Below are 27,549 nucleotides of genomic sequence, written 5' to 3'. Positions count from 1 at the left end.
TGAGTCACTACGGACTGTTAATGGTACAATATTCCCAACATATCATACTGCAAGTGAATAACTCAATTGACTAGAAAACGTTACCCATTGGGATACGACAATCGTTGAAGCCATTATCTCTGCATCTCCAAGTCAGATACGCACATTATTTGCTACCATGATTTCCATCGGACCCATCTAACCTGTGGCATAAATACAAGGATAATATGAATTTTACATCAAATTCGTGTCAATTCCAGAAATCCCGATCTTGAGATAAATTAGGAGATACATAATCAGACTTTACTCTTGATCGAAGACATGTGTTACCTTATGCGGGGTAGTCTATTAGTCAGGTTAGGAATGCCGCCGCCAAACCGTGAAATGAGTGACGCATTTTATCGAGAATTGGAACGGGAACGTGAATATGATCACCAGGAATTAGATTTAGTAGTTCAAACGAATGTACCACTGTTAGACCCCCAACAAAACGAAGTTTATAATACATTAATGAAGGCATTTGGTGATGGAAATGGTGGTTTATATTTCCTGGATGCCCCTGGTGGAACTGGTAAGCCATTCCTCATATCAGTAGTTTTAGCTGCTGTTCGTGCGAGATCCAACATTGCGCTTACAGTTGCTTCTTCTGGAATAGCAGCCACATTGTTCGAAGGATGCCGTACGGCTCATTCAGCATTAAAATTGCCGTTAAATGTTCAAACTATTGAAGAACCATCATGTTATATTAAAAAAAAGCTCCGCAATGGCGAACCTTTTATCAGCATCGAAAATCATCATCTAGGACGAATGCACGATGGCGCAAAAACGTGCATTAGAAGCACTTAACCGAATATTGAAAGATCTACGCAATGACTCGAGATGTTTTGGAGGCGCAATGATTTTACTGTCTGGCGATTTCCGCACTGCCAGTAATTCCAAGATCAACGGCTGCCGACAAAATAAACGTTTGCCTCAAATCATCGAATCTATGGCGCTATGTGAACAAACTTCAACTGACAATAAACATGAGAGTTGCATTGCTTAATGATACATCGCCTGAAGATTTCTCTGAGCAATTGCTGACTATTGGTAATGGTCGAGTACCTGTCGACGAATCAAGCGGATTGATTTCATTTCCTCAGAATTTCTGTAACTTTGTCTCATCGATGGTTGAGTGAGCGAGCAATTTTAGCGGCTAAGAATAAAGATGTAGATGACCTAAACTACATAATTCAGAATGATATCATTGGAACAATGCATTCATTCAAATCCATTGACTGTGTAACAAATGAAGATGAAGCCACCAACTATCCAATTGAACTTTTAAATTCCTTGCCTGGCATACCACCACACAATTTACGCCTAAAGGTTGACTCCGTAGTAATCATATACTCAAAGGAAAATTCGAAGGTGAGGAAGTTCTCATTTCGAGGATCCCGATGATCCCAACCGATATGCCGTTTGAGTTTAAAAGAATTCAATTTCCGATCCATCTTGCATTCGCCATAACCATTAACAAATCACAAGACCAATCCTTGAAAGTTTGTTGCCTAAATCTGGAAAATCAATGTTCAATTATATGTGGCATGTTCACGGGTCGGAAGGCCATCGCGTTGTTTATTCTTGCGCCTGATAATAAAACAAAAAATGTCGTGTATCACAAGGTGCTTAACTGAAGAGTGCAGCCTATTAAAGAATCATTGAAATACTTGATTAATAAAAAAATTAACTTAATATCAAAAATCTGCTTATCTTTTGCATCTAAGGCGGACCCTTCGGCTAGTCTGAAATAAAAAAATCAAAGTTATTTCAATAGATAATCGCTTTTCCCAGGTAATGTTGTGGGAGTTTTTGGAAATTACAATTTTCCACTTGTGGGAACACTTTGAAGTGAAAATCGGGATTTTTGAAAAAAAAAAATCCGTTGATTTGTTTTTGCAAAATCCACTTTCAAGGGTTACCTCTTAATTAAAAATCGTGTTCAAATTTTCAAAAGGATCGGTGGATTAATTTTGAAAATACTAAAAAAAGTTCATAAGCGAGTTTTATCGGCTTAGCTCACACTGAATTATTATTGATGCTAGATCCCAGACGATGTTGCTATCATCCATGAATAAAGCACCGTCTTGCTCCTTTCTACGACGAATCTTGCCTTCTTTAGCATCTTTTCCAGCTCCCGGCTCCACTCGGCTTATCGCGCCCATGGGCGCTTAGTCTCATGCTTTGCATGAAGGTTAGTAGTGCAAAGAACCTTCATTGAAATCACAGGCTGCCACATAAGCTACGACCTCAGCGTTGACAGAAGCTCCACTCACGTGCTTTGGTGAGATTTTCCAAATGAGTTGGTTCGAACTCTCATTGTTGTTCTGCCTCGACACATCGCTCCAGAAGGGTATCTTTGCGCAAGTAGATCGCCTTTGTGGCATGCAAAACATCCTTGGGAAGAGCACTATATAAATGCGTTTGAACGAATCCAATGCGTTAGCAGCTTTTTGCCATTCCGCGCTGAGACGGGTATGAAATGTGGTTGCTTAAACTGTTGTATCTTCCTAGGTTTACTCCAATTCATCTCAAATTTTCATACAATATTCTTGAAAGGAAAATCAGTTGAAAAACTTGACCCCCCTCCCTCTCTCTCTCTCCCTTTTAAGCAAATTTAATGAAAATAGGATAAGATTTGATCACCGATTGGTTAGCCCAGGTGCTTATCCAATTAATAGAAGATGGAGCGAACACCTTCTGGAAGTAATATTTAGTCGGTTAAGATAAAATGTGAATTGGAGCGACTCATTCATATATGTAGATTATCAGGAGGAAATCTGAAGGATGAATGATAATCCTCAGCTAGAACACCTTGTAAATTGTTTCCTAAAACCCATGCAAAGACTCTTTGTCTCTTAAAGAAAAATGTTATGAATGCGTTTCATGCAATCTTCTACTGTTTCAAATATGGTATCTAATGATGTGTACTTAGATCATTTAATTTATAGTTGACCAAACCATTTACATTAAGATAAGAAAAACATACACCACAAAAATGTCGTCAGTCAGTCTGCAGTTCATTTGTCGCTTGTGCTAATATACAATGTACATATAATCTTCACAATGTTTCCTCGTATTTTCATCACACATTCCTCCCACAATTCAGCGTCGGGAAATATGTAAATTACATTCAACCACGACAAAATCAGACGGGACCAAAATGCACCCTTGGGGAAACAATTTCTTAATGAGATTTTTACTATCAAGTTCAATTACAATTCCAAGTATGTGCACAAATAAAACATTGATTTATAACACATTTCAGTAAATGAGTGGAAACACTACAAATTATCAATGTTAATTTTAATTGACTCGTCAACAATTCAATTCATTTAAGACAAACTGTGTCTGTCGGTCGCGTGATAATGCCAACGTTCATGAGGTCATAATCAATTCATTTTGTTATTTATCGACGGGATATCAACTGCTAGCGAATGTTGTTATTCTCGTTATTATTACCAGCTGATGTTGGATTTCGTCAGCGCATTCACTCATTTGATAGCAGCCTCTAATGAATCTGCTCCCCATAAGGATTGATTAGTGTAAATCATAACAGACTCAAACCAAATATTATGCTTAAGATCGCATACAAATTAGCAATATTTCCAGTTGCGTCATTTTGATATTTTATCTTATTACTCCGACTTATAGGAAATAATCAATTAGAAGAGCCGTTATCGCCAATAATTTAAGAGGCTTGTTAAGATTAGAGTAGTAGTTGTACGTCATCGAAAACATTTATCCATATCTTTTTATTGATACACTGTGGTGTCTGGGTAAAGGGGACGAGTCTTCAAAAAAGGTTGATTAAACGTTATAAAAAAGCAAAGTCCACATAAGAAATTTTGTTAGTCATTAAAGACGAAATGTTTTATAACATCTCCTTGTCGCCATCGTATATGAAATGTTTGTAGATAATAACGTACGTCTTGATTAAATCGTTAGCACTTTTTTTTTCTTATATCACTCAAGCAACGAGCATTTTTGTCTCATTTCTTACAATTTGTATTGTACTTTGGAATTGAATCGTTGATAAAGGTTCATCAACTTACAAATCGTAGTGAAAGTAAGTTAAACCACATAAAGTTGTTCTTATCACTTATATTCACTATGCAAAAAAACAACACTTTGTTGTAAATACTGGCACATGCGTGAAATAATCAATTTACTAAAAATAAAATAATTTCTTTTGTTGATGGTATTTAGCGAGATTGATAGTAAAGCCAAAAATCAGTAAGCTCTTTCGTTCCTTTAAATGAAAGTTTTATAATACTGCTGTTCACTTCCTTACGGGGGTATTCAATACAGTCTCTCTTTTCGTATTGTTATTTTTGCCAATCTGATTTTCGATGAGATCATCGCAATAGCAGGAGAACACAGATACAAATACAAACTCTGATGAAGCCATTGTGGTTCTTCTTCTGCAACACAGACCATATCGTTAAATTTTTGGAATCCTTTAAATTACATATTGCAAACAGTAGAGAGAACATATCCAGGGAAGGAGGAAAGCCCTGCTAACAATAAATTTACTAAGATCCATTTAACAATTGTTTACAGTACTAACAGCGCTCAAAGAACCTACTATCGCCAAAAAAGGATAGAACGGCTGGCAATTGTATTCAAGTACCGCGCTCTAAATAGGCCCGTATGATTATAAGAAATTTTCCTGAGGAATCTGGGCTAATCTGACTTATTTCATTGGTAGTTGACGACTATTAACAACAATTAACAGAAACACCATGTAAAGCCAGGTTATATGGAACTAACTGGATGGATGTGAATGGAACTCAGACAACTAAGTAGTTCCTTTCTGATGTTGATGCCAAAACACTCGAATTTGGCTGAAAAGACATAGATTAGGTCGCCAAAGAGAAGAGGCAACTGAAACCGGGTTTTGGAATCATGTGTGCTATACGGGTGGCTTTTTTCAGATTTTGCGGTTGGTTAGTTTCTGAGAATTGCTCCGTGAAATTTTTCACGAACTTGGACGTATCCTTGGCTCTCTGTAGTTTTCAAATAACTATATGATGGACGTATGAGAGCTTCTTTTATTCTAAATTTTCGCGGAATCTGCAGTGGTAGTTGCTTCTCAGGATGCGCATCATTTAGCCCCCTTATTTCTGTGACGAATGGATGAGAGATATATTTCCTTGTATACAGCATATTTCCTTTTCTCCTAATTAACTCCCTTGAACACCTCCTTTGTCCTCCTTTCAATTCCCTATTTGACCCCCCGACCTTCACTCATTTTAAAATAATAGTTCAAAAATGATAATTTTTTTTCCATTTTTACTATTTTTTATCTATTTACTATTTACTAACCCTTACATTTTGTAACTTTCCACAAAAGCCTAAAATTAATTTCCATATTTCAAAGTTAATATAGAATTTTGTTGTTTCTGGTGAGTGAAATATTGCGCATACAGATGTTGGGATCTAGCTAAACCGCTGTCTAGGAGGAAACCCGTTTGGAGTTAAATGCTAGAAGCTGGTGCTTAAGCAAATATGTCATCTTATTGTTTGAAAGGGGAGAGTTGATTGGATTCATTGCGAAAAAATGATAAGTGATTTCCCTGCTATTTCAGTTTTAATTTGCTGATGAATTTTTGTCTGCAAATAGAAAATAATTTCTTCGAAATCATGTGGAAGTATGTGTACATTTGAACCGTTAATACTACTGTCAGCAGTGAGTGAGTTGAAAAGCAAGTGAAAATCAATGAGCCTGAAGCTATGCCTGCTACTATGTATTTCAAGCAAAGAACTTGATCGGCCCTGGCCTATCTCCCGTAGGCTATGTATTCGGAAGCTGCAAGTAGCAATGTCACATCGTTGGTGACTACGCCATGCTGAAAAAACTCACTCCCTCAATATGGCCGACGAGTGAGTCGCCCCAGGAACACTTGGTGCAAAACTGTAGAGCAGGAGTGCGGATATCCCGGAAATTCCTGGGGGGAGCTGACGCGGACTTCAGTGAATACTAAACCATGGTGCGTAAGTGTGGTTGACGCGCTATACCGCACTAAGGGGTGAATGCCAACTATATATTGAAGTATATGAGTAATTCAAAGAACTCCTTAAGAAAACTAACTTCTATAGTCTAAAATCACCGAAAGATCGAGAAATTAACAGCGGGACAGTCCGGAATCTCCTCGGTCATGGTGAGAGAAAAAAGAGATGTTTCCTGCAATAAGTAAGAGGAGGAACACTGTCAAATGGCGGATAGGATTCGACAATTTCTGAAGAATTGATTTTAAGGAATCATACGACTATCCCGAAAATTGATTTTTACGAAGATAGATCACAGAATCAAACTGATCCGCTGGATGTATATTAGATGGTAGTGTTTCGAAATAGAGTGAACAAAATTAAAATCCGAACATATAATGTATTTTTTTTTTACAAGAACGTAACGTACAACCTATTGGATACAACGCGAGCAAAATTAACGAAAAAAGATCAAATAAAACGCTCACTGGGAAATACGGACAGAGCTAAGAAATTATAGTAGTAACATCAAAAACTCAAGTCGGGAAACCAGAAGCTGGACGCTTCGGGTATGAAAGATTTTGTATATTTCTTATATGAAAATATTTGTTTAGACATATGTCCCATTTGTACCTAGCACATAATGTATATGCATATGATATTCAAACTTTTGGATTTTCCACTGAAGCGATAACTTAGACCTATTATAACTTTATGTCAAGTTTATCAAGTACGATTTAAACCAGGAATAGGTAGAATCATGGTTTATATTATAACCTACATTACCATAAAATGTCATGCTTCCAGGATGAAGGGGGATTTGCAGTCAATTACTAAAAAATCTAGTAATATTATTAACTTTATTTGAACAAATATCGGCATTGAAGGTATTTCGGAGCTTAGGCACCGTATTGAAGCTGCTTCGTGATTTTTTTTCAGATTGTTTGGTTGGATAGGTTCTGAGAATGGGTTCGTGGAAGAAATGACCACTTTCCAGCCCTAAAGTGAAGTTAACTTACACGAAACAGACAACTTTAACCTACTATAACTTTGTAAATAATACTGCTAAATCACGTAATACTAGGATGAACTTAAGGGGGAGATATCGGTATGGGAGTATTTTGATGCCCAAATACCATGTAGAGATAGCTTCATGTTTTTTTTTCAGATACTTTAGTTGAATAACTTCTGAAAATTGATCCTTGATTTATTCCTGGATTTTTTCGAAAGAGTTTTTTCATTAATTTACCATAACTTACTATTATAAAACATGATCTCTGTTTTAGTTGGAATGTGATTCACTTTCTTTCTATATAGCTTCAGAAATGGCAGCTTCCCTTAAACATGTTCAGCATTTATATATAAATATAATACATAAGTAAACCACATATGAAAGCATGACGTCTTCTGAAATTCCTGACTAGACATCTCCCGCTGACAGTAATGGAAAAGATATCAAAGTTACTTGTCCCGTTAAGTAACATATATCCTATTATCTTCAGTATTAATATTAGGTTGATTCTTCGACAAATTAATTATTTTTCTCAGTTTAGATTTGTGCAATGGCAAAGCCAAACCATTCCCCGATAAATAAGTTTGCTAATTTCCAATCTATCTGTTGCTACGTCTGCATATTAGCATATTTGAGCACACGAATAATACGCGTTTCCAGCCAGACTGTGTGCGCGTGACTCTTCACCTGAATATACTATATTTAACGATTCGCTGATGTTGATAAAATTTCGCTTCCAAAGTTTTCCTAGGTATGAACGTAAAAGCAATTTTCACAAATATTTTGAATTTTCACAGATTATTTTTGCTGACCAACTGAAGGTGGAACGAGGTTACATCCTTTGCTCATTTCAATATTGTCACTTAAGAGCACAACCATTTTAACAGTACTGCCACAGAAGATAGCAAATATTTACATTTCTAAAATCTATTTAGATGCATATATTTTGCCGATATTAATTGTTACCTAACCATGACACCAGAAAAAAATAATCTCCGGTTTGAATGCCATAAGAAAGCTCGCTATCCTCAACGAGGATTTCCACTAAATGAGGAAAAGTGTATTATTAAATGCATTGCGGTGTCAGTTTTGAAAAGGGAATACGGAACTCCTACAAGGCACACTCATGATCATACAATTTCTTTGCTAATATTCGGCTCAATTTCATGTATATACATAAGTTTAACATATAAGTATTAATACGTAATGGAGTCCTCACTTCCAATCGATACGTCGCTTATACATATTAGGTCCCATTAATAATTCATTTCTGAATTTATTACATGTGTTGGTGGCAGCATTTTCATTTTCCCATTGAACTTTAACGAAAAGGTTCTCCCAGTGCTCATAATTAATTTAAACGCATACAATTTGTAAATTGATAATGAATAAGACTTTACAAACAGTAGCGTGTTTATGAACTTTGACCAACAGAAATCTGAGTGGACTAATTATCGCCGGCCCATATACATTTCTAATTAGTCAGCAATATTCGGAAAGTAAAAGGAGTATTTATTGTAGAAATTATCTGAGAAAACAAAATATTTTCTTCAGTTTTGTAGTAAATAAAAAAAATACCCCACGCGATAATTTTAAAGGCTAACAAACTCGCGCCAAACACAACTGTGGAAGGATATTCAATAACATGCATAAATAATTTAAACATAATATGGAACATTATGCTGTCGGGTCGATATACTGACCCTGGTCGGCTTTTATGACCTAGGAAATAATGGTTTTTTGACATTGTTGTCTTTTTTATCGTTATCACTAACGTAGATAGATTCGTGGCGTTGATGAGACATGAAATGTACAAGCATAAGACCCAAGGAAACTTTGGTTAAATATAAAATTGTTCTATTCTTACGAGAATGGGTCATTACCAAGTTTCATCACGTAAATTCGTGGGCTAAGTGACTAAATATTTATGCAACAATTTATAGACGTTCAATTCGTTTGTGTTGTAACCCGTAGTATTCATTGTTTTGTAATGCGTATTTCTCATAGCGCTCAAGATTATACCAGTGCATTACAAATTGTAATCATACTGAATTAAGTATTCGTTGGTATTCACGAAACTTTCCTATATATGCATATGGAATCGGAAAAACATTAAGAATTCCCTTAATCTCAACTTAAAATAGGCAAGTTTTTAATAATTCAACGAATCATGCAAAAAGTAGGACATTGAACGGGTTGATGTTTCGAAGTTCTTCATACTTGCTTTTCAATTCATCAAACCTGACCTTTTTATGCGGTCTACAGTGAACATTTTTCTGGGTTAATGTGAAGAATGTCAAATAGTCAGCGAGTTCACTACAGGACACAAAGGTTTTTAGGCAGTTATTCATTTGCGCTTCAAAAACAACATCTTTCTCCCGACAGATATAAAATGTTGATCATACTGAATCGCCAATCGTCATATTTCATAACCTAACCTCTGCTTATAAAATGGAAATAAGAAGCTTGAATCTGAGCTTTGTAAAATCGCGAGGATAATCAACATCAATCCTTAAAAAAGAGAAAACAGAGCGGAGATGTTTCCACTCGGGCCCAATATTTTCTCGGCCAGGAATAGAGATGCTTTAACAAAATTAGATCCTCTAAGTGTAATCATGCGGTGTTTTTAGCGATTAAATTATTTGAAATAATAAGAGGGTTTTTGCTTTTTCGCTACTATTTTTTATTTTATTCCCATATATTTCTAGAACCAGCGAAAAAACGTCTGGTTATTTCAAATAAAAAAAAAATAGATTGATTATGCCATTTCAGGGAGTCTTGCACAATTTTCACACCTGACCCGGAACTCTCTACAACCCTGCCCCTTACTTTTAATCCTGAAAACCAGGGCCTTCACCTCCCATCCAAAACCGAACAGTAAAACGCAAGGAATATATGTACAACGCTCATGGGGAAATTCAAAACGTCGCCAATTGGTATTAGAGTGTTAGTTTTTCGAGCAGCTGCCAGCACTTCTCGTTTGAGTCAGAATAAAAGCTCCTATTAGATATGCAAAAATACCAACTACTGTTCAAAGTTTCTACACATGTAATTATCGAAAAGTTCAATATCTTTTCTAGCTCGTGTGTTCCAACTGGGGAAAAAAAGACTTCCTTCATGCCATCATGGAATATTGTGTGCGCTTTAGAAAAATGAGCTTATACCAACAATGAAGAAACATTCGTTTATTCAAGAAAACTGAAGACAAAAAACAATTCTCAAAAGCCAGTACATGATATTAAAAAAATTAAGCCAGGAGAATTTCTCAATGTCGGTAGTATAGTTTTTTTTTTTTTGTTTTTGTTACTCAGTTGCTCCAAGATGTGACGACTGCCATCGTGAAACTAACTAGCTTAACCCGGCAGACCTTGTTCTGCCTGTATATATAGTTAGAAAGTGGCTCTGGAGGTTCAGTCACTGGTGGCGAATTGTTCTTGACAGTGGAAAAACACATGCCAGGCATTTCCTACTAAACTTCTAAGCGCAACAGTATAAGCACAATACAGCCGTTTGATCAGTGAGGACATTTCGATGCATTACAATTGAATGCTACTTTATTTATTTATCTTGATCGAGCCTTCATTAGCGCCCGGTTTCACGTAAAAATAGATCCTTTTGCTCGAAGAATTATAATTCGTACACCAGTACGTACGGCAGCCTCTGAAGTGGAAGCTCTAACTCACAGGTTGCCAGATCGTGCATCTCGCTTCTCTAATATTTCAGCAGCTCTTGAAGTAAAAGCTCTGATTCATTCTATTTCCAATCGTGAGTCTCACGCTTCAGATATTTCAGCAGCTCTACTGGCTGGTAGGTGGCGTGCATGTCTAGCTCTAGTTCGTTCAATGTTCGATTTTTTGGGTGGTATTTTCAATAATTTCCACAGTTTAATGTCTCACCAATGGTAGTCATTATTTGTCATGACTGAACAGTACCAAAATATTTTCCATTAAAAACCACATATATATATATACCAATTTTCAGGGTCTATCAATCACTACAGGTGTACCAACAACATCCATTTTCAACGTTTTGTATGAAACAAAACCTTAATAAATTTTAGTGTCTGTCTGATTGTCTGTCCGTCTGTCACACGAGATTTATTCCGAAACGGCTGGAGGTATCATGAGGAGTGAGTACTCAAAATCTGTGCCCCAAAAAGTAGACCACGTTTCGTTCTCAGAACCCATCCAAAAATCTGAAAAAATGGCTAATATAGAAAAAATTTTTTTTGGTAAAATTCGATTTTATTAATAAATATAGTTGCCTTCGAGAACGATACCACAATTATAGCGAGCCTTCTCTTGAGGCCTGAGAACAGAAAAAAGTCACTGGAGACTAGATCTGGAGAATATGGTGGATGTGGAAGGAATTCGAAATCCAATTCATGCAATTTTGTCATCGTGTTCATTGATTTGTCCAACACGTTCCATACATATGTGTAAAGCCTCAACTATCGCCAAATTCGCTTGATTTGCTTAAGCCAGTGCCACATGTAGCGGTTTCACTTTTCCAGGAGTGGTGAAAAAGAAGTAATTTGTTTTTCAACTGCGGAGGAGGAGGATATAATATATACAACCACTGAACCCCAGGACAGTTTCAAAATTGATGAGCCAAGTCGCCATTCACCACTTAGGCGGTGGAACTTATTGTTTCAAAACTACCATGTTTGATAAGAGCGGAAGCAGGCAAGGAACCAATGGGAGCACAGTCCAAATTTCTAAAGAAAAACCTAGATTTATTCATGAGTATCTAGGGTCTAGGTTTCACTACAATATAAAAAGAAACCATTTTCATTTTTTCGATGATTTTGAGTATAAAAATTGATGGCACCTTGTAATAGAGCGCGCTCTGATATCTTTAATTAGATATTCCTAATTTGTAATTTTTATTAACAACGACGCCTATTAGGATATATAATACGGAAATAATAGGAACTGTGCTTTCCTCCGTTTTTTTTACACAGTCAGATCTATCGCCAAAATTGCATCCAACTAGTAGACGACTATGCACGGACGTTATTATCAGCTAACCCAAGCTTTGAGCCGAACAATTTTGTTTTTATTTATAATACAAAAAATGTTTTTTCGTAAATCAATATATTGTTTTCAAGCAAATGTTAGGCGATGAGGGCTTTACGGTTTCTTACCAGCGCAGAGGCAAATTGTCAGACGCTGCCTCACCTCTGCCCTGGCAGCAGCGTGACCGAAGCGGTGAGTGCTCTTTTATATAATTCACAGAACAAAACACTACGAAAACGCAAATCCGCCTTATTGACCAGAGCTTGGCCAGAACAGAGAATATTTTTTTTTTTGAGAATTGTGGGGTCCTAAGTCCGCATCAACTTAATGCTGGACCGGACCAAATGGGGAGCAACTTACTCCCTCTTTTTTTTGGTCCACGGGCATCTTTGTTGCAGTCGTCGCTTCATGAACGCCCATAAGTTCTCAATAGGGTTCAAATCTAGACTGTTTCCTGGCCATGACAGCGACTGTATGCCAAGCTCCGCTTTCCAAGATGTTACTTGTGAATAAGAACCGTAGTGAGGATAAAACAGATAAACAATTTGGCACGCGAAAAATTTCGTTTACTTACAGTACTATGACACGGAACACAATCGTCCTAAAACATTACTTCATCAAAGTGCTCATGCAGTGCTTCTACCGTCTGAACAACGCAATCTTCGATAACTTTTTTGTACTTTTCTGCGTTGACAGCACCACTTAAAAACGAAAAACTAGCAATTCCTTTGAGTGCCATGCATCCCCACATCATTACTGAGGGAAAAAAGGCATGTAGTTCGTACAAAACACTGGGGGTCAAATCTCTCTCCTTTTATTCTTCGCACTGGGGACGGACTGTCAGATCCCACCATACTGAATTTCGACTGATCAGAGAACACAACTCGGCTTCAATCGTCTACAGTCCAGTCACATCGTTTCAACGCTCAATTCAGCCTTTTTTCGAGCATAGCCTTCGTTAAATTCGGGTTTTTGCTGGTCTTCGAGTTCTGAATCCTAATTCATTCAACCGTCGCTGCACCGTTCTCACACTAACTGACACATTCCAGTAATTCAGTACATATGTAATTGAGGAGCGGTTGCAAATCTATTTCGCAAGGATGCTCGCTCTAATGATCGCCTAGCCAGGGGAGTAATCACCTGCTTCCTCCCGCTCCCTTGTTTTCGTCCCATCTCTGGCATACTTTTTGAAAAAAAAATTTAATAATTGCCTCGGAACAATTAATTTTTTTCCCTATTTCCCTATTACTATCAGCCAGTTCCCGCAAAACCAGAATACGGGCCTTTTCCTCAACACTTAACTTTTTCCTTCCTGACATTTTTTTCACCCAAAATAAGGGGTTTCCCTCTCTCCTTCCAAATCTCCAAGCAAACTTATACTGAACTAAATCGAAATATGACAACCCTTTTGTAACACCAATCCTTTACTTTAAATTCCAAGACAGACATCATTAGGCGAGGCTAAATGTTACCTAGAGGTAATTAAAAAGGCGGAATCATAAAAGTGTTGAGTGCGAATATTATTTTGTCGGGCATTGTAAATGCGGATTTCTAGTTAAAAAAAAAACATTTGAAAAATCAGCTTTCTTTTGTCGTCTATGGGCTCAAATAAGGTATCATTTAGTTCACTGCAACAAGGACGAACTGATACCACTGTCCAGCCAGGAAATTCTACATGCATGAAAATAATATAATTTATTTGGACTTACAGCTTACATGTTTGCAGAATAGTTCCTAACATTGTATCCTAAAGAAATTGATGTAACTACGTGATATAGGAAGCAATCAAACAATATCCTCAATTACACCATCGAATCTGCTATATAAATTTCTGTATTAACATATAACCATTATATCATTTAATTAAGACTATCATATCTCAGACACATGTCAACTACTATCGAGACTACCATATCTCAGACGCATGGTTAGTATATTTTCATGTTGTTATCTTGTCTCGCTGGTAATTTAAACAATGCAAACAATAGACCACGACATTCGCACAATTCAAGTGGAATGTGTACAATTGAAGGTCATAAATGAACTTTCCTGGTAAGTGTAATTAGAATTTTAAAAACAAACACAAGATCATAGAATGATGAAAACATGGCACTGATAATTATAAAGAATAATCGCCATATGCACGCATAACAAGCAACACACGTGATATTCACTTATGCATCGCCGTAGAAATGACTTGATATCAGTGAATCCCACTCGTTCCAATATGCATGGTTTGAATAAATAACTTGTTGAACGAAAGAAACGTGCAAGACAGTAAGTTGCCATCAGAACAATGACCTGAATCAAAGAAGTCGCATAATAATTGAAACAAATTCATTGAACCCCAAAGATCCGAACAGTCAACATAAATTAATCCAGTGTACACTCAAAGATTAAAATTTTATATTGATAGCCTAGTAACATCGTTATCTGCACCAGTCTAACTGAGACATGGTTAAAAATTAGCAATCGATAAGACTCCCGGAAAATGTTAGCGATGCGAGATAATGAAGTTATCAATGAAACCACGCTTGACCTGCCCTCACAAATAAATTGGTTTGAAATTGATGATGTTGTTTTACCAGTTGATTTGACATATCGCTCCTCCTCGACCTTATGGCTTAGATTTGATTTGATATTTAAATAAAAGAAAGTGATGGTGTCTGCTTGCTTTATTAGAGATGTATTGGTGAAAATGAAATATATAGTATGTAGATCCTTCGGTAAAATTATATGAACTTTGGAATTGATTAGAAAGAATTTTTATTACAATTTGAAATATAATATATTCATCAATTTAAAGAAAATGGGTAATATAGGACAGACACCACCTTGTCGTGGTGGGGGAGCTTGTGGTAGTTTACCACTACACTAACGGTGTCCAAAAACACATGAAGATGGAAATAAGAGATTGTAATTCTCCAAATACTAAGAAGTCACAGACTTCGAATCCGCCCGCGACTTTGAGAAATCAGGTCGTGACCGAGGTACGGATTTTTGAAGCCTCACCTAATTCATATTCCCCACGGAGAAATCTGTGGAAGACAGGCTTTCCACTTCGGTGGAACACCTACACCCGGTGCGGTCGCCAAAAAGGATAATGCAGCAACTCCTTTAATGAAAACAACTGAAAACCTAACTTCCGCCAACCTGTCGGTGACAATTTTGCCTAACTCTTCTCAAATATGGGAGAGGAAGGCTCGGCAAAAGGAAACTTTAGTCGCAAAGGAGAAGAGACTACAAGCTTGTCTGTCAGAACCTACTCCTCCGTCTGTACCCGGAAAAACGAAAGAAAGGGAAGATGGTAATGGGGGGGGGGCAACTGGTCTAATGCCGGTGTGTGAAGATAGCTCCATGCAGCCAGGATATCGTGAACCTAGGAGGGCTCCTAGCCGACGACAACGGAAGGAACTGCGAAAGTTTCTTGGGAATGAGGACATGGATGTTGCTACACCACCAAGCGTGGAGGTATCCAGAGAAATCGGACGCAAGAAAGCGGAACTTTCGGCGGAAGGTAAGGACAAGCTATTAACCCCAGTGAGATCCACACTGAGCGCAACAAACTTTTCAGTTAGTGATGGTTTTCATATTAGACGGCACTTATGGTAACAAACATAAGAGTTAGTCAAATTGACCTGCAGCATACCGAAGCTTCTTCCTATCTACTGGCAAAATTGATTGACTGTCCTTATATATTCCTTTGGCGATAGAAGATCAGTTGAAAACTCTGAACCGCACACTGTTAGAGTGCTTTGAAGAGGCTTGTCCTATTTCCCGAGGCCAACCTGGTAAAACGTTTCCATGGTGGAACCGAGAACTGCAAAGACTCAGAAAATCAACCAGACGATTTCTAAATCGTACCTGCAAAAGCAATAAAAATGAAGACTGTCTAAACTTCCGGAACTCACAGCGTGAATATAAGAGGCTCGTAAAACGTTCGAAACGAGACTCTTTTTAGAGCATACTGTGAGGAACTGGAAGGTGAAAGGGAGACTTCCAGTTTGTGCAGAGTCCTTAAAAAGGATGAGTTGGCCAAGTTGGACTCTCTTAGAAAACCGGATGATACTTTCACGAACCCCAAAGTTCAGTCTATACAGACCCTCTTGGAAGTATACCACCCGGGAGAACAGGTCTCAGTAGTGTGAAGAAGGGAATTGGGACACTGCGAGAGCGGTTTTTACCAATGAAAAGGCGAGAGCTGCTATACTATCATTTGAACACTTCAAAGCACCTGGCATGGATGGCATCTACCCAGCGATACTAAAGGAGGGTATAGAACACTCAGAGCAACTTCAAAGAAATATTTTGCGAGGATGTCTTGCTCTGGGCTAAGTACCTTCCTCTTGGCAGAAGGTGAAGATAGTCTTCAAACCAAAGCCTGGGAAAGATGACTATTCAAATCCAAAGCACTTCAGGCAAATCAGGCTAACATCATTTTTGCTGAAATGTCTGGAGAGACTGGTTGAGCGTTACATTCGCGAGAAGGCGCTAAGGTCGCACCTGTGGCGCAGTGTGGTTAACAACATTCAAAATTTATTTCGAATGTTATTAATTCGATTGACAGTGGCCACCATCAATGTTCTCCGTGGTGGAGCAGGCCATCATTTAATCATCGCCTGCTCTGCCACGGAGAACACCGATGGTGGCCACGGTCAATCAAATTCTCAGAAAGCGCAAGATCTTCTCAAAAGTCAGAAAGGGCAAGATCTTCTTAAAATACCCCCTAAATGAAAGCATGAAGCAGCATGAAGACAACATGCTTACCAACATGGAAAGTCCTGAGTCTGCTCTTCATGCTTTGGTTTCTAGAGGATGCAACTTCGAAGGGTGAGTACGCGATGGCTGTCCGCCCTTCCAAAAGCTCTATGATGCCGCCAGAGAGCATGGTGTTGACGAAACTCTAATGAAGTGGATCTACGCTATATTAGCACAGAGATTGCTGTGTGCTGAAGTGGGTGTTGATCGCTACCCAATAACGGAAACGACGAAAGTCTACCCTCAAGGAGGTGTACTATCGCTACTTCTATGGATTATGTTGATCAACTCACTACTATGCGAACCGCAATATCTGCCAATACACGTTCAAGCTTATGCCGATGACGTGGCTATGCTGGCTGTTGGTCGAGATCTCGGAATGGTGTGTAGAAATATACAATGCACGTTGATTTGACAATTGGTGTCCCAGGCACGGACTTTCAGTAAATTCAAATAAAACCACAATGGTATTATATTATTTACAAAAAGGAGGACACACATTATTTACAAATAGGAAGAAACTAAATGGTCTTTGTCTTCCAAAGATGAGGGGTACAACCCTTCAACTCTCCGAAGAAGTGAAATATCTGGGAGTTATTCTAGACAGAAAGCTTCTTTGGAACAAACATATAGAGGTAAAGATGAAACGAGCTCTCACAGTTTATGGGCTATATAGGCGAAGCTTTGCCTCGACATGGGGACATAGGGCCTCAGGTAGTAATGTGGATATATGTTATTATCAATACGCCGATGTTCGTTTATGCATCCGTAATGTGGTGGGTTAAGGTGAAACAAGCGAGTTTTCGCTGTAAATTAGCCACACTGTAAAGAACATTGTGTATAGGTATCACCGGTGCCATGAGCACCACATCCGGCACAACCCTTGGATTTGTTTATTCAGAGCACTGCAATGAGAGCAGCTTATAGGCTAATTCGATTAGATCAAGGGAAAACAATGGATGTGGGGGGCACAGAGCATTGGGAGAACTAAATCTAGTATTCGCAATTCCTTCCGATTCTCAGATCCTCATACATCTGTTTGGTAGAAGATATGATGTTATCTTGAAACGAAGAGAAAACTGGGACGAACCAGAAAATGCGTGTCAGGATATACACAGATGGCCCAAAAACAGAACAGGGTTCTGGAGCAGGTTTCTATCTTTCGAATAAAAATGAAAAGTGGGCCCTTCCTTTGGGACAATAAACAACGATATTTCAGGCTGAATTGTATGCGATCCTATGAGCGGCAAACAAGATGATTGACGAGCGGTCATTGTGGTGTAGCAAAAGAGGATTCAACTTCCCCCATGCCCGGACCGAAACCAGCAATTGGGGTGTCAGTAGCATTGGCTGATGCTGCTATCAAAAACTGGGAACAAGCTTCCCTTAATGACAGGTGGCGAAGCGTTAATGCTGGTAAACACACCAAAGTTTTTCTGTCAGAACCAGACAAACATACTGCAAAGTTTATCCTGTCGAAAAACAATAACACTTGCAGAAGTATTGGGGGTATTCTGACTGGCCATGATTCACTAGCTGGGCATATGTTCAGAATAGGAATTATCCAAGATGGTACATGTCCATCCTATAATGGTCAAGCGGAATCGACGGAACATTTTCTATGTGAGTGCCCCGACGGGAAAAACCAGGGGGACAGAGAGATGCAGCCGTTATGGCTCTAGGATCACAGTGGTCAGCTCGATCCTATTTCAGAGACTTGTTTTTTTAAGTCCTACGAATGTGAATTTTCAGATGCTTTAGCAAAAGAGACTCCAACTTCCCCCATGCCCGGATCGGAACCAGCAACGGGGGTGTTAGTAGCATTGGCTGATGCTGCTATCAAAAACTGGGGGCAAGCGTCTTATAATGACAGGCGGCGAAGCCTTAGTGCTGCTAGACACACCAAACTTTTCCTTTTAGAACCAAACTATACTGCAAAGTTTGTCCTATCGAAAAGCAGGACTATTTGCAGAAATATTGTTGGCATTTTGACTAGCCATAATTCACTAGCTGGGCATATGTTCAGAATATAAATTATCCATGTGTCACTCCTGTAAGGAAGAAGCGGAATCCACGGAGCACTTTCTATATGAGTGCCTCGTCTCTGAACGTATGAGACATCAGATTTTTGGTGCTGATGTGCTCCAAATGCAGCGGGTAGCATCACATCCACTAACGGAAACCCTGCGATACATAAACGAATCGGGGATATTTCGTTGGACGGAGGAATCGAGTATAATGGACCACCAAGGTCTGAGTGCTCAGAGGCTTTGCCTCTGCCCCACCTCAAACGCACACACACATACAGTTTTTGTATGCTACGGATCTAAGCGTCCAGAAAAGAGTTAATCGATGCCTAACTGAACTAAAATAGTTCATTCATCGATGATCGTCGAGCAAAAAAGACAACGCACATTATTACAGTATTAAATTAGGTCATGCAATAACCGTACTGTGCCATTAACTCCCTCACAGACACTATTGGAAATGGAACCAGATAGCATATGTTTTCGCATATTATCCGATTTTGGTTCAGAAGCAGGGCTTCAGCCATTTCCTGTTATCATCAACAATCACTATATTCTCTATCATATGTTATCTCCGAAATTATGCTGTCTTAAATTAACCGCATTCCATTAAAAGAGATTTCTTTTGTTTACGAAGCTATTAACCAGAAGAACTTTTACCTAATTAAAAACGGGTGGCTTTTCAACTAAGCTAGAGTCCAGTTGCGCAAACCTGGGAAGGGTCATGTCCTTGAACTCTTCTAAACCTATTAACTCGTGTATGGACGGACATTTTAGACTTCTTATCATGAAAACTCATTGAATCGTTCTCACTATAAAACAGCTTAAAGGATTAAAAATTCTAATCAGCTCTAGGCAGATATTTTGCTACCAGGACATTTTTGAAAGACATGTTTTTCTTTAATATTGGAGTGATTTTGATGACTGTTTTAAATTCAGCGGCTCGAAACTCCTTAGCAATAAATCACAATCTGTACATCCCAACTTAAATTAATTTAAATAGACTAACTTAACTACTTTTCATGCATTAATAAAACTACAAATTGTTAATCTAATCATACATTTCATATACTTTCAGGCATACGAGCGGCGCTTTCCAAAATGTCCGCAAATGCCAATAGTCTTGGATTGTGAAATCATTAAAGATGAAATACTCGACCACGGAGCACGTCGTAATACAAGTCGTCGTTGCAAGCTAGCTGTCGATGCCCCATACTTATTCAAAAAAATTATCGGAGTCGATGTCGTCTACTTCATGCAAACGAACTATTTAGATTTAGCCAACCGTACACTAAGCATCGAAGCAACAAATGAAACATTCTCGTCGAGAATTGAGATTTTCGAACGTTGTCGTTATTATGTTCATCCAGATAATCCGGACTGGACATGCTTCGATCAAACTGCAACTCTTGATATTAAAAATTTCTTTGGTTTTGAAAACTCAATGGAGAAAATGGGCATGAAACAATACACGCAGACAACATTGAAAGGACGAGAAATTATTGAATATTTCATAGACCAATTGAAAAGCGAAGGCGTCACACATATTGAACGTTGGAAAGCTTCGGACGAAACAATACCATCTGAACTTTCACCGATAAAACTTACTGACGAAGCAGATACGAGTGACATGCTTGATGGAGATTTTATTGCAAAACACTTGGGCAATTTATCGCCAATGCAAGAGTCGAAACTGCTGGAGTTCCATAAATTATGCAAAACCACGAGTGGAATTGATAAATGTCCAACGTATCAGACTTTGTTAAGATTTCTTCGTGCAAGAGACTTCAATGTGGAAAAAGCCATGCTTATGTTAAAAGAATCGCTAGTATGGCGCGCTGATAATAATATTGATGAGCTGCTGAAGGAATATAAAATGCCGCATGTAATTTTAAAACATTTCCCGGGTAGTTGGCATCATCAGGACAAGGACGGCAGACCTATGTATATTTTGCGTTTGGGGCACATGGATGTCAAGGGCTTACTGAAAGCTGTTGGGGAAGAAGGACTATTAAAATTGGTAAGATTGTAATTTCCTCTTTCAACTTTTTTTTATATGGTTTCTACAATAGTCTTCATCTCAAATACTTTAAGCGGATTGATGGGCGGTTGTGAATAGATTTCAAAAGCTGCTTTCAGAATTCAATTCGCACACTTATTTACTTTTTCACTCTTTATGAAATATATGTTTGTGTTTAAAACAACGCTATCCTAACTTCACTTAATACGACCTAGTATCGTCTAAAAATTCTCAATAAATATATAAATACCTTGTAGGCGGTGTACGCACCAAATTACGGCAGTAGAGAGAAGAGCAATTCTTGCAAATTGCTTAAACTCAAATTGTTCTTCCAATATCACTGAAAACCTTGTTTCAACTAAAAATTGTGAGGGTACTTGGAACGCTATTTCAAATAACAATTCCTGAGCCAAATCAGCAGTCGAATTTGGCAGGTGTCCCCTCACTCTAAACATAACAAATATCTAACAACCAAGCAAGATCCACTATTTCCATCCATGACGTCCTTTTTTAGTTTAATTTCTTTATTGCTTTTTGGTTGAATACTTAAACTGGGTTTCCATCTCATCTACACTTCAGGGCATAATTGCACAGTGTCTTTGTTTTAATTTCAGATGTTAATGTTTGTTTTATTTTATTTATTTAAAGTGTACAGGGTAGCCTTTCAAGAGGGATAAATATAGGCTCTTGAGCTATAAAATTCATACAATAACATCAAACGAAGGTCACACTCTTTAATCTCTCAATTCAGATAGCGTTTCAATTTTTATTTAGGTATAAAAAGGTATTTTTCAGTTGTAGGGTTATCATTTGCTTATTAGCACTTAGCCTGTATATTGGTGTATCGATTCCATCATCTGTAGAAATGGGTATAACATGCCATCAAGCTGCTCATTTTGTTACACTTATTGAATCAAAGGGAGGTTGTTCGACATCCGAATTTAAGTTGTTACTCCGTTGGCCGTGTATAGCAGAGATATCAACAGACTGGAGGCTGCGTTATATCTTAAAGAGATGTCCGTTGTGTTATCACCACCGCATCAAAAAATTGGGATTTAAATGCAGCACAACACACACAACACTTGCAAAAATATCGAGAGGTCAATATCAGCCGCCGGACAATATGACGACATCTAGCTGAAGGGGGCTTGGTAGCCCAGATGTTTGTAAATCACGCAAAAATGACAGGAGGTCACCGCAAAATTCGCCTTCAGTTCGCTCGAGAACGTGCGAGCTGGACAATAAAGCAATGGACTGTAGACTTATTCTTACACGAATTCAGGATGTGACTGCAAGGGAATCACTAAGTCGAGCACCAGTACACCGAAGGTTTTCAGAACAACTTAGCATCTCAGAGCAGGTATTTTTTGGCGGCAGATTCAGTATCTTCTGGGGAGGAATGACATTAAAAGCGGAAACGGTTCTTGTATTCATCCCAGCGCCAGTAAGCAGCCGCAAATTACGTAGACGTTACGTACCTCTATCTCGAAAAAGCCCTACACATCTTGCCTTCTCCGGGATTCATCGGTGAAAACTTTACTGCTATTGTACTCTGACATTAAAAGGAGGTGGATGTCATGGTAATACCATGCCCACCTCGGCCTTAATCAAATCGAGTATTAATGGAATGAATTAAAAAAAGAATTCACCGTAGAAACGCCACTCATGCAAACTTACAAGAGCTGAAGCCAGTAACAGAAACAGGAGACAATCCCACAAGAATTCGTCACCGCTTTTCCGACCGGCCTGTTGGTCGCTTATGTTCAGACTAACCTTGGCAAGTGTTTTCTCGTTGGCGCGAATTACGTTACCATACCATCGAAGACGCCTCTCTCGCAGTTTTTCCACTATCGGTGCAACCCCATATCGATCGCAGATATCCTCCTTTCAGATGTGATTAAAACGTGTCACGCCACTAGTCCATTACCGCAAGACGCCGTTCATTGTCTTTTATAGTCGGCCAACACTACACTCAGAACCATAGAGGGCGACAGGACGGACGGCATTGTGGTAAATTTTAGATTTGAGACGTTCGTTGATACGTCGATCACAAAGAACACCAGTTGTGGAACGCCACTTCATCCAGGCTGCGTTAATGTATGAAGCAATTTCAAAACGCAGTTCTCCATTGGCTGATAGCATTCACCCGAGATATTTGAATCGCTCAGTTCTGGGGAGTGATTATGTCTGTGTCACGGGGATTGGTCGTTAAAAAATCACTTTTATTCAGATTCAATCCGAGACTGTGTTGCATGAGGCGATGATTCCACTTTTGAACAAATTGCTCGAGATTATTTTCGCTATTAGGTGCTGAGAAAACATCATCATGAAAGGTCGGATATCCCGAGTGACAGTGTCCATAACAAAAACAAAGAGGAGTGGTGAGAGGTCGCTTCCTTGATAAACAGAGACACGAAGCGGTTTTGATACATCCGCCACACTTCGAGCTTTACTTTTCAGATTGTAATAGAGCAATTGAACCCAGCGCACGAGTTCTTCTGCCACTAAGTGTTGTCGTAAAGCACGAGTCAACAAGTAACCGCGCAGCGTGTATTGCGTCAGTAGTTCCGCAGTTCTTGAAAATTCAGACTTGATTCACGGTTATTTCAACGATTTCGTGTCAAGAATGGTTTCAAAAATCTTCGTGGTATGGGAAAATGACCGGATCGGACGGTAATTTAAACATTCTGGAACTATGGTACTTTCTTGCCAGCCAGATGATGTTCTACCTTCCTGAAAAACCCGATTAAAGGTTCATTGAACCACAGTGTTGGGTCCCAGCTTTTCGCTTTCCAGGGTTCAGAGGCGATGATGTCAGGTCCTGTGGCTTTCCCCGATTTCATTTGTTTTATTGCTGCCTCGACTTCAGTTGCGATGACAGTTAAGTCCTTGGGGTTTTAATGTAGGTACCTGTCGTGGAGTTTTAATCCTACGGTCTTCTTAAGACACGGATTGATTTTGGGACCACAATCAGAGCCAAGCAACAGCGGTACCAGTCTAAGGAGTAGGGCACCCGTGTTGAAACGCAACACCACGCCGAGGCGTGACAGGTGGAACTGCTCCAAATGTCGACAATGATTGTGATAGTGGAGAATGAATAAATTCTTCAGTTGAAATCTACTCGAAATATTCTCGCCATCTATCCGTCGCGGCTCGATGGTCGGTAAAAAAAAGTACCGTTCTTGTCATTAACACAACCGAAATGTTCGATATCCTGTGTGCGTTCGTGTTGGCTTTTGGCAAGTCGATACAGATCTCTTCCACCATCCTGAGTGTCCCGTTTTTCGTAAAGATTATTGTAATGGACCGCTCAGGTGATAGCTTTCTTTGGTTCGCGATTGGTATTCTTATAAATTTGTCAATTGACGAGCATTTTATCGTCGAGGAACTTCATTTTCACGGAACTTCATTTGAACATCTTCACTCCAAAACCACGTAGCTCGGTTGATCTACCACTTATCTGGCTTAGTGACCTCGAGGGTTGTTTTTCTTCTGATGAAATCGTCCCCATTTAATGCGCGGCGGGCCAGTGCGTTTTGCACGTTGTTTTATCGGTGGCAGGACAGCAATCATCGGCCGATGTTGAGGCACGATGGTCTCATAGGGAACAGTGACGGTGGTAAAACGTCGGCGTCTTATGAGAATATAGTCCATTTGCTTTTTACTATTCCCAGTATAAAATGTAGAAAGATGAGACAATCGTTTGATGAGCCATGTATTCATAAGTACAAGTGGGTGTCCACAAAATCGAAATACGCTCGCAACGCTCATTGCGCGCTCTAGGCCCCTTTCCTCCATGGTACCTGTTATCGTCTGCCTTTCCACCCACAAGGCTATTAAGGTCGCCGACAATGAGGTACGTTGCAGGTCTTTGCATTGAGAAATTGCCAGAAAGCATTTTTCTCGACATCAGGTCGACATGTGTGATGCCTACACGGTGAAGAAGAGAATACTACGATCAGCTAATATAGTGGCAAGCTTCATCAGCCGGTCATCAAATCGTTCAACTTCTTTAATGACATCATGGAAACCCTTTGAAAAGGCAATGCCAACACCGTATTGAATGTGTGGGCTACCAAAATAGAGAAGATTATAGCCATTTTTATCGCTTTCGCGTTCTAAGTCGCAGCTTTTGCCACCAGACCATCGGGTTTCTTGCAAAGCGCAGATATCAATGCGCCATTTCCAGTCTATGCGTCAATAGCCCTTGCCTATTTCTCGACAGGATCGGGGCCCGTTCTGCCGCCGGTCACATTCAATACAACAAAAGGAAATAAAAAAAAATGTTGAAAACATTCATGTTCAATTTTTTGCTCTCAAGTATAGTTTCGGGTAGTTGAATCTATAAGCTGTTCTCGTCTTCTTTTAAAGGTTTTGTTGGAGACAAAGATGTTGAAAACAAAACCTTAATTATCTTAGTTAGCAAAGTTTGTTTTTCTTTGTAAATTCATATTAACGATATAATTCTGCCGGTTTCTTGAGAAATTTCATTTGTTAGTACAAAATTCTCAGTTGATGAGCTGCTCTCAAAAACCAAATATATGTATATACAGATTCCCCCGTATCTCCTTTAATTTATAAATTAATTTTTAAGTTCAATGTTTACAAACTGCTAAAATGAATGTATATCGAATTTGCAAAGTGTTTCTAAAACCCAGGCAGCTGACATTGTACTACCATATCAAAACCTATTGTAGACATTAAATATGCTTACACTTAATGATTGCCTCTATTTCAGTCATTGCATATTTGCGAAGAAGGAATGCAGTTAATTCAGGAATCAGCTATTCATTTGGGGAAACCTGTTCTCAGTTGGTGTCTGCTCGTTGATTTAGAGGGTCTCTCAATGCGTCATTTATGGCGCCCAGGAATCAAAGTTTTGCTGAAAATTATCGAAACTGTTGAGAAAAACTATCCAGAAACAATGGGCCGCGTTCTCGTCGTTCGTGCGCCGAGGGTATTTCCGATTGCTTGGACCATTGTTAGTACATTTATAGGTAAGTAGGAGCTATTCATAGCAACTGTTGGCTAATCAATGAAATCTCAAATGTGTCAATAATGTCTTGCAGATGAAAATACTCGCTCCAAATTTTTGTTCTATGGAGGACCGGACTGTTTGCATATGAAAGACGGATTGGAGCAATATATTGACTCACAAATCATTCCCGATTTCCTGGGAGGACCGTGTAAGGTAAGATTATCTGTTAACTTTTACTAAAAGATAGGAATGGACAACTGGTAGAAAGTATTGAAATTCCAGTATAGAGGTCAAAACAATGTCCAAAATTTGAATTAGCTAACAAATTTACTTGTCGTACATAAAGTACAGAATAGAAACTAACAATTGTTCATTAACTCGAGATATCTTGACATAATTCTATTTTCGTTATCTTATTAAAGTATCTAATCTTAATTTTCAAAATCAAACCATTCTTTTATGAAATATACAAATCAAACCAAATAAATCTAATATTGCCAGCCAAGCATAACAACTAATATGGATCCAGTACCGCCGGCATACTACACGCGTTGTTATTTAGTCTCATGCCAATGTGTAAGGAGTGAATTACATATTTTCTCTTATTTTCATCACCCCGTTGTTTTCGTTGATTTATCCCTTCTCATTAAACACTATGTGGTCCAAAATGAACATTAAATGAGCACGAAATCAATTCACTGTCTCATTTAAGCAAAGGTACCTGGAATACTTGAAGCCAGCTAAAATTTCAAAGGAGATAATCGGAAGTTTCAATCGGAATGTAAGAAGCGTTCTAGGTACTGGCAATTCACAATGTCATATCCTTTCATCTAAAAGTTTTACGGAATAGGTCCCCGGCTATCGATTTTAGTGAAATAAATTCACACTGCTGGTTTTTACGTTATAAAATGCTTTTATGCCAGATTTTTTTTTTTTTCTTTTACTGCTTTATTAACGTGATTTGTTGTAAACTCGTCACAATTTCTAATTGGGTAATTAATTGGTGGTAATTTATTACATTTCACTATCACCTTCAAACAAACGTCAGCTATTTATTCGCTCCGAACAGACTTCAAACTGAATGAGCTCTTTAGCGCAGTTTCACCTACATGTGTCTCGAAAACAGCTAACAATTTTAAATGCTAATATTCACAATTATTGAGGAACTCATCATTTCGAGCGACCATAATAAACTTTATACCAGATATAAATCTTTTTGCATTATTTTAAAGCACACAATATTACTATTTAACATCCATTTTTGCTGCCAATTATTTGAATCAAGCTTGAGAAAGAAGAAAATTTGAATTTGCGGATATTTATTAAGCTACCCACAAATCATCAGAGAAAAGAAAATATATAACAATCTTAACTGGTTTTTTAATTTACGGGCAAAAAATCAGATGAAGATTTATCTTTATAGAGCAACTTCTACCAAATTACAAATAGAAAGGGCGGTTGAGTCAAAAGCAGGATTAGATGCATCTGACGTTGAACCATTTCAGTTCTTTGATTAAGATAAATCCATCTATCTTGGAATCATTTTCGTAATTACAAAAATGATGTAATTGCCAAGTATCTGGAACGCTACTGCTGCTGCAGGCCTACGACAAGTAAACGGGTTATCATAACATAAGCAAAAGTATTTTATAATATACATCTATGCTCATACGTATGACCGTCCTGTCCTGAAAGACGAGGTAAAGTCTGCTCTTCCTAGGAAAAGA

At 38.5% G+C, this 27,549-nt stretch overlaps 1 protein-coding gene across 2 annotated transcripts in view; it reads left to right on the top strand.

The window, feature by feature from the left end:
- LOC119651236 (protein real-time) overlaps nucleotides 1-27,549 on the top strand; it is a 74,693-nt gene that overhangs the window by 37,850 nt on the left and 9,294 nt on the right. The window contains exons 2-5 of one of the 2 annotated variants that reach the window (XM_038054714.1): nucleotides 19,903-20,844; nucleotides 25,583-25,841; nucleotides 25,914-26,035; nucleotides 26,324-26,398. In XM_038054714.1, the coding sequence (XP_037910642.1) occupies nucleotides 19,903-20,844; nucleotides 25,583-25,841; nucleotides 25,914-26,035; nucleotides 26,324-26,398 (1,398 nt within the window). The remainder of the gene's footprint in view (nucleotides 1-19,902; nucleotides 20,845-25,582; nucleotides 25,842-25,913; nucleotides 26,036-26,323; nucleotides 26,399-27,549) is intronic. The other variant, XM_038054715.1, reaches the window with a different exon arrangement.

The sequence above is a fragment of the Hermetia illucens genome, chromosome 3, assembly GCF_905115235.1.
Source record: "Hermetia illucens chromosome 3, iHerIll2.2.curated.20191125, whole genome shotgun sequence".
NCBI lineage: Eukaryota > Metazoa > Arthropoda > Insecta > Diptera > Stratiomyidae > Hermetia > Hermetia illucens.
The sequence above is the reverse complement of the archived record's forward strand: the minus strand, read 5'-3'. Positions and strand labels throughout refer to the sequence as shown.